Below are 9,109 nucleotides of genomic sequence, written 5' to 3'. Positions count from 1 at the left end.
TGAAGAACCTCCAGACTGATTTCCAGAATGGTCGTACTAGCTTGCGATCTCACCAGCAATGGAGGAGTGTTCTTCTCCCTCCATATCCTTACCAACATGTGTTGTCACCTGAGTTTTGATCTCAGCCATTCTGATTGGTGTAAGGTGGAATCTCAAGAAAGGCATACTATAGCCCTTTCAAAAGCTGTCTGTTGAGTCTCGGGATGTACATGGTTCAGTTTCCTAACGCAGGATAACTGTAAACCAAACAACTCTAAAAACTAAAGAAAACAACTCTGCCCTGATGCTCCTCGTATAAAACTTAGCTTAAACTCTCAGCCGGTCCCTTACACATCGACAGCTCCATGGTCATCAGCAACCTAAAACAGCCTTTAAACCCATGCCAGCAAATACTTCAAAATTAGGTTTGGAAGTGGAAGGGACTCGACTTCATATGTAGGACTAGGACTGCATCTCTGCTCATGCCCTACTGTCCCTGGGAACCCCACCCCACCTATGGCACCCTCAGAAGGAAATGTGTGGTTGTCTCTGGACACAGAGGAGATGGACATTTCCTGGCCATTAAAATTTATGAGGAACAGTCCTGCAGAAGCTGTGTTAGTCTTTAAATAGTAGCCAGAGAACTATACTCAATAACCATGCTTTAAAACCCTTTATAACCATATCTCCATAATCTAGTCTGTATAAATATTTACATAATGAAATATATTCTTTGGTAATCTGTGAATGGAAGATAATTTCTGAAAACCACATATTTAGGTTGAGGTGGCATTTTCATTGGCATGCATCGTCCTAGGGAATAATTCGCTAAAAAAGGAATTACAAAATGATGAAGGATTTGAATATTCTGATGTCCTTTATCTTCTTCACTCAAAAGATAAGGTAAGACCTCCACAGAGCCTCTGTGTGCTCACATGGGCGAGATGGCTCTAAGAAAACAATATCAGTTATGACTAAATGCTCCCCATGGCAACATGCAAGTGTATTTTTTAAGAGAATATACAAAATGTCTCTTTGTAGGTCATGATTGTGTACTGGTATGATAATCAAATTTTCCAAGGAAGACAGGTAGCAATGTTATGCTTGGTGACGAACGCCAAATCGGCCATTAATTGAACATTTAACCTAATGTTATGCCTTTTCATCCCCAGCCATTCCCTTCTTATCTAACACTACAGGGAGGCTTCTGAAACACTTTTTGATGAAGAGAGTTTTTCTAAGACAGTTAATATGAGGCAATTATTTTTCTTTAAAAATGTCCCCTAACAATGTCACATTTCTCTTCCTGTTAAGAATAAAATGCATTGTAATAGTCAGCAACCTAGGAGCCAATGAGGAACACGTGATGAAGTAAATGAAATGATTGGTGTTTCTCCTTCTCTAGGAAGTCTGCCTGAAAGCAGGTTATGCACTAACCCTTTTTGCCTTCAACGATCGCTTTCAACAGCACTTGATATTGGAAATTGGATTGATAACTGTATCTATTTTTGAGCCATTTCTTCAATCCAGCGTTGAAACAGAGAGGGCAATGGCAGCATTTCAGGTACATAAATCAATCCTAACATTTCATATCGGCAAGTATGGTGTTGTAGTGAACACTTCTTCATTGGGGATTTAGAAAAATGTTCATTAATTTATGAAATTTAGTACTTGGCACATTTGCCCCTCTACCTCATGAAAAGTCCATTACTAGGATTTCTTTATATGGAATTTTTAAGGTTACATTTGACGTCTATAACAACCCTGTGATGCCAGCAGGAAAGTGTCTTAATCACATCATGTTTAAAGAACTATGTAGAGAAACATGGCTGGGTTGAAAACAAGTGTAATTGCAGACTGTGAGCTTATTACATGGCTTCTTGCACCCTGAATAGTATTTAGACTCCTTGGTGTCTCATGCTTTTCTTCAGAGCTTTTCTAACCTAAACCTCATTAAGTACTTCTCTTGTACTTCAAGGACAACTGTTGCAAGGACTGTGGAAAGGATAATATGGCCTGTCATAGTCACTGTTGTGACCATTTGCGGGGGTCGGAGGGGAGTAATGTAACCTGTGCTCTCTACCTCTCCATCTCTTCTGTTAGAGTCCACCAAATATTCCCATGACTCATTAAAAATGTGTCCAAATCATAAATGATAAAGAAAATCTGAGTAGCAACTGTTCACCAATTCTACATTTTGTCTCTTTTAGATCATCATATTAGCTAAAGCCATTATTGATGTGGACCATGTTACTTTGTATGGAAGGGGGATTCAGATCTTAGCTGACAGTCTGAACTCGGTCCACGCTCCTACTATTGCCTTGACAGGTAAGAAATATCTAAACAACAACAATGACAACAACAAAACAAACAACAACAAAAATCTAATGGCATCTATACAAAGGAACAAGCTTTGTGTCCAAGACTATAAAATATTTTAGATTGGAATCTCAACAATACTAAAGTATTACTGATTCCCTGTTGCATAGTTTCGAATTATGCTACCTGAAAATACTGAGCATCCATTTCTGCATCGAGCAATGGGCATGCACTCTGCACACTGAAAAGGAACAGAGTAACTCTCACCATGGCCCTTTCCTTTTTTAATTATTATTTCAAACTTTTAATGATTTTTTTAGACTATAAAGTGAGAATTCAATTATGCACTGACCATTGTGTCTCAAGAAATAGATATGGTACACAGTTATGGTTCAAGGAAAACACTTAAATACTTAAATAAATAAAATCTTAATAACCCCAAAAGAGTGAATATATTTTGAAGCATTGGAAGACAGAAAGCTTCCAGCTTTAAAAACTTCTTCTTCTTATATAAATAAATCTGTGTAAGGCTTAGTATGTTCACAGAAATGCAGTCAACTACAGGGAACGATTATCCTGCATTTACATGGACATGTTTTCTTACTTCTTCATTTTGGTTGTGTAGCTCAAGTCTTTTACAGTGAAATGCACATGTGAACAAAAAGCAATCTATCAGTTATCAGTTTTAGATAATATAAGAGCTTTTCTATGTTTTAATTCTAGGTAATATAATAGCCAGCCTGGCTCACTCAAGAGCTGGGATTCCAGAGGCTTTTGTCTCACTGGGAACAGTCCAGAGGCTCTGCTACCACCTGTACGCTAGAAGTGAAGAGGTAAAAAGAAAAGGCTAAGCAGGGGGTGGTGGCGCATGACTTTAATCCCAGCACTCAGGAGGCAGAGGCAGGCAGATTTCTGAGTTCGAGGCCAGCCTGGTGACAGAGTGAGTTCCAGGACAGCCAGGGCTATACAGAGAAACCCTGTCTAAACAAAAAGAAAAGAAAAGAAAAGAAAATGCTATTTGTAAAACGGAACGTGCTGCAAACAGTAACCGGTGCTTCTCCCACATAAGAGGACACTTTTTCTTGGGATACTATGTAATTTATATTAACTCAAAAATAGTATTAGTCATGTCTGACATCTACAATTCTGATTCTAATTCCAACATTTAAGCAGATTTTTAAAAAGCAATATATAACAACTGTAATTAAACTTTTTAAAATGTGGGGCTGGAGAGATGCTTCAAGAGCAGGTACTGCTGCTCTAGAGGACCCCAGTTTGGCTCCCAGCACCTATATTGAATGGTTCACAGCGCGTGGGCACGCACACGCGCGTGTACACACACACACACACACATCTTTTAAAAACTTAAAGGTCAGGATGGAGAAGAAAAATTGATGATTAATATTGGTGGAAAAGTCTCTGGGTAAAGCTGCATGCATACCTTTACAAGCGCTTTATGATCAATCACCTCATAGCAAAAAGCAGTGTAAGTTTAAAAAGAAGATACTTTCTAATATCATGCTTATTAAAATATTTTTAAGAATGTTTAAAATCTATTATCTGTTCAAATTAATCGGAGTTAAAATACAAAAAAAAAACAAAAAAACAAAACCCAAAACTAACAAACAAAAGCAAAACAAAATAAAACAAAACAAAAACCTGTGAAATGGGCTATTTAATTCTAAAATCAAGATTGAACCTACAAAATTTCATGTCAGAGTTCATGCCAGTAATATCAGCACTCGGGATACCAAGACAGGAGGATTTCTCTTATTTCAAAACCAATCTTGGTTTCACAGGAATTTGGCATATGCCCTGTGAAGGAGTGGCATGCAGATTTGTGAGGAGCACCATACCTAAGGAACAAATGATGACAAGGATGTAAGAAAGTGCCGTACAGATACCCAATGCTTTGAATAACTTAAATTTTAAATATGTAGTGTATAAGCAAATAGACTGTGATGACACAGAAATTTAATTAAAATGTTAGAAAGTATTATACAAAAATTTGTTAGTCAATGGGTGAGCCTTTTTTTCATTTTTTAATATTCTTAAGTAATTCTAAAATGAAGTCAAATATGCTCACAGATAATTGTGAGCAGTAACTAGAAATCAAGGGCAATTAACAGTATTCTTTAAAAATAGGGGCAGAAGATGTGACCTGGACGTGGAATGAGTGACCTGGCAGGCTTGAGCCATCATGCTCCTACCTGGTGATTGATGTCTGCTTATACCCAGATCTGATTATTAACATTTAAAGATGTTAATAATACTGACAACAATAATAATAATAATAATTTATTTGGTTTTTTAAAACAGGGTTTCTCTGTATAACAGCCCTGCCTGTCCTGGAACTCACTTTGTAGGCCTTGCTGGCCTCAAACTCAGAGATCGCTTTCTTGTGCCTTCCTAGTTCTAGGATTAAAGATGTGTTCTACTATGCGCAGCTTATAGAAATTTTCTTAAGATTTATTTTATTTTTAATAACGTGTGTATGTGTCTGTGTAGGTATGTGCATGTGGATGCAGGTCCCCATGGAGGCCAGAGGAGGGTGTTGGATCCCCTGGACTTGGAGTTCCAGGTGGTTGTAAGCTGCCTGATTGGGCTAGATAATTTTATTAGATTTTTTGAGAAAACCATACCAAGTGTTTTCATCATATTCGCCTGTCTCCTTTTCAACTTGTCCTTTACCCATCCCCACTCCCACATTGACACAATTTTCAGTCCTGCTCCAATGATCCTGAATGTTTTCCACTGGAGGCTCCCTATCCCAGCAGCTAACATTTGCCAATGGCTCTGTGGCCATGGGTGGGATTGTGTGCTGGAGTGTGGTCTGGGTTGGGCTTGCATGGGATTTATGCTTGCTATTGAAACTATTTTGAGTTCATATGTAGAAATGCCTTGCTGTATGTAGAAGACACTGTTTCCTGTAGTTAGCCACACCTCTGGCTCTTGAGTTCTTTCCATCACTCACCACCAATAATCTCTGAGCCTTCAGAGCCCACTATTTACGTTTCTTCTCATAAAATTGTGATAAACCTATTTGACACAGAGAAATTCTACATATGCTACACATGACACCCTCAATCCAAACACTTATTAAAAATTCAAGACAGCCAGGTGGTGGTGGTGCATGCCTTTAATCCCAGCACTTGGGAGGCAGAGGTAGGCAGATTTCTGAGTTTGAGGCCAGCCTGGTCTACAAAGTGAGTTCCAGGACAGCCAGGGCTATACAGAGAAACCCTGTCTCACAAAACCAAGAAAAAAAAATTCAAGACAAATACTGAGATTTGAACTCAAAGTAATATTCAAAAAGTGTACATGAATATATTTAGCTCTGGTGAACTGTGTAATTTAAAATGGTAAAATAGCAAATATTCTGTCATATATATATATATATATATATATATATATATATATATATATATATATAGAGAGAGAGAGAGAGAGAGAGAGAGATTGGTTTGTTTGTTTGTTTGTTTGTTTGTTTCTCTGTATAGCTCTGGCTTTCCTGGAACTCACTCTGTAGACCAGGCTGGCCTCGAACTCAGAAATCCGCCTGCCTCTGCCTCTGCCTCCCAAGTGCTGGGATTAAAGGCATGCTCCACCACTGCCTGGCTGTCAGTTATATTTTGTCATAATAAAATATTAGAAAAATGTGTAAGAAATTTCGTCCTGTTTCAGGTTCGCACAGCATGTTCCTGTGCCCTTGGCTACCTCACTTACAATGCACACGCTTTCCGACTTCTGTTAACTGAGTGTAGGAATAAGCCGAACCAATTCCTGCGCATCACAAATAACATCAGTAAAGATGCAAAGATCAATCCTGCGTTCCTAAAGGAGTTTCAACTGCAGCAAAGGATGGGACTTCCATCCTTAAGGTACTATGCCTTTATGGCCTTGTTGGACATCAATGGGAGGAGAGGCCCTTAGTCCTGGGAAGGCTCAATGGCCCAGTGTAGGAGAATGCCAGGGTGAGGAGGTAGGAGTGGGTGGGTGGTGGAGCACACTCACAGAAGCAGGGAGAGGGAGGATGGGATAGGGGATTTCCAGAGAGGAAACTGGGAAAGGGAATAATATTTGAAATGTAAATAAATAAAATATCCAATAAAAAAAAAAGAAGTTTCAGATGTGACATCATTAGTAAAGATCTTAGATTTTAGGGATCCACCATGTAAAACTCCCCTTGAAATGTGTATCCTCTGTGTATCAAATATAAATTTATAAATTTAACCTTGAATGAATGTTCATTGACAAAGCCATGGTTTTATTGATTTTTGAATGCCAAGTGTCTTTTTGCTTTTGTTTATTATCAATCTCTGTACCAAAATAAACAGCAGTAGGTTTCTGCTTAAAGCTTACTCTTAAATATCAAAAAATTTTCCTCATTTTTAATTGCATTACTCCATCAAGGAAAAATAGTAAAATTCACTTTGTCTCAACATTATGATTTCATTATAACCTAAGTCTTTTAAAATGAGAAGTGCAAAAAAAACAAAAACAAAAACAAAACTTACTGTGAACTATTTTCTCTGCTTCTACATACAGAGCTGAATTATGAGTCTTTCCAGGTAGGAAGGCATTCATATATAGGAAAAGATTTACTCACAATATATTATTATTATGATGATACAAGAAGGGAATCATACCTAATAGTATTTTATGGCTATATAAACTAATTTTATGTAGGAAAAAGATAAGTCTATTTTAAGAATCCTTTAAAAACTGAAAATCTGAACATTAATTGTGATAACTTACAAGTTAATTTTATTGTTTTATAAATTTAATTTAGTACAAATTGTTGCGGTATATCTCCATCCCAAATATGCCCCGGCAACACAACACAGTTAATATGCTTACAGGCTGTGCACCTAGATTGGGCAGATCTACCACTACACTACCATCTTCCACATCTATGAGACCCCTTAGAACTTGTGGTTTCTCTTTCTCCTTCTTCCTCCTCTTCCTCTTCTTCTTCTTTCTCCTCAGCATCTTCTCCCTCTTTCATTTTCTCCTCTCTTCCCACCTTCCACTCTACCTTCCCTTTTATCTGCCCAATCGTCAGCTCTCCTTTATTTTACAAATTAAGGTGGGAAGCAGGTTTATAGGAAATCACCTGAGTGCTGACTCATTCATTGTTCACAACCAATCACAGGAGAACGGAATTAACATCAAATATAATTAGTTCCAGGACTATCTGCAACAAATGATTTATACTTTGTAGTCAGTCTTTCCCACACCTCTGTTGGAAATGGAAAAATGTGTTCCTGTTCAATTCTGTTTTCCTCAAAATTCAGTATGAGTCCCATCTTAGGGTTTCTATTACTGTAAAGAAACATTATGAAATATTTCATTGGGGCTGGCTTATAGTTCAGAGGTTTAGTCTATTATTGTTGTGGAAGGAAGCATAGCAGTGTGCAGGTAGACATGCTGCTGGAGACAGGACTGCCCCAGACATAGTGTTGGAGACGGAGCTTAGGGTTCTACAACTTGATCCACAGGCAGCAGAAATGACTGTGTTTAGCTTGAGGCTTAGCTTGAACATTTAAGACCTCAAAGCCTGCCTCCACAGTGACAGACTTCCTCCAACAAAGCCACACCTCCTAACAGAGCCATTCTCTATGGGACAAGCATTCACACATATGAGACTATGTCATTCCTTTTCAAACCATACCTTCATCCCATCACTTCAAACATAATGGTCCATTTTAGTTATGCTTAGTATTTGAAATGACTAAGTGATAAGGTAGCTGCAGGCAGCATACATGCAATTTTATACATGTATGACATAGATCATTATGCCCCTGAACATGGAACCTGGAATCTTTATTTATTCATGGTTTTCTGGGTATACTATGTCTTCATTTATTTTATTATTTGATATTTTGCCCCCTTTTAGCCTGGAGAGGAATGGAGGACCACCTGTAATTCCTGTCTTTAAAAAAGGTAATTAATTTTTCTTTTATTTCTTTAATGTCTGCTAGTCCTTGCATTCTGTTATTCTCTGGTAGAGTTTCCATTGCTGTGATAAAACACCAGGAACAAAGACAACTTGGGGCGAGAGGGTTTATTTCAACTTACAGCTTATAGCCAGCCCATCAGCTAGAAAAAAAGAGGGCTAGATTTTGAGACAGGACCTAATGCAGAGGGCATGGTCATGAGCTGATTGCTGGATTACTCAGTCTCCTTTTTTATACAGCCCAGGACCCAGCCAGGCGTAACACCAGCAACGTAGGGCAGGGCCCTCTCACATCAATCATAAATCAAGACAACGCCCACAGGCTTGCCAAGGACAGAGTTACAAAAGCACTTTCTTAATTGGTGGTACCATTTTCTCAGTTGTGTCTAGGTTTGTGTCAATACAACAAAAACCAACTAGCACATCCTATCTTTAAATATTCAAAATGTGGAGACAACCCTCTAGAGAACATACCTTTAAGCTTGTTTTGTAACTATACATACAGAAGACACATTCTTCATTTAATGTCTTTCCTACTGTTATTAGTAGCCAAAGATTTCTCTGGCAGGATGGCATAGTTGCTTAAAGTACTTGCCAACAAGCCTAATCACCCAAGCTTGAGCCTCAGAACTTACATGGTGGGAGAGAACTAATTTCCACAAGTTTTCTGTTAACTCTGCCCTCTACATATGTGTTCTGATACATATATACACACAAAATTTTTAAAAGATCTTTCTCTCTTATCTCCAAGTAAAACACAAATAAGGCACCATCTAACTGTGCCTTAAACAATCTTTCTCTTGTAAAATTTCATGTACAATTATCTAAAAACTCTTTTTTTTTTTGGTTTTT

General features: G+C 38.0%; 1 protein-coding gene across 3 annotated transcripts in view; it reads left to right on the top strand.

The window, feature by feature from the left end:
* Positions 1-9,109, top strand: part of Ankar (ankyrin and armadillo repeat containing) — a 66,654-nt gene that overhangs the window by 56,179 nt on the left and 1,366 nt on the right. For all 3 annotated transcript variants that reach the window (XM_021167911.2, XM_021167928.2, XM_021167919.1), the window contains exons 18-23: positions 760-882; positions 1,385-1,543; positions 2,190-2,307; positions 3,022-3,131; positions 5,983-6,179; positions 8,198-8,244. In XM_021167911.2, coding sequence (XP_021023570.1) covers positions 760-882; positions 1,385-1,543; positions 2,190-2,307; positions 3,022-3,131; positions 5,983-6,179; positions 8,198-8,244 — 754 coding nt within the window. The remainder of the gene's footprint in view (positions 1-759; positions 883-1,384; positions 1,544-2,189; positions 2,308-3,021; positions 3,132-5,982; positions 6,180-8,197; positions 8,245-9,109) is intronic.

Source organism: Mus caroli, chromosome 1 (genome assembly GCF_900094665.2).
Source record: "Mus caroli chromosome 1, CAROLI_EIJ_v1.1, whole genome shotgun sequence".
NCBI lineage: Eukaryota > Metazoa > Chordata > Mammalia > Rodentia > Muridae > Mus > Mus caroli.
The sequence above is the reverse complement of the archived record's forward strand: the minus strand, read 5'-3'. Positions and strand labels throughout refer to the sequence as shown.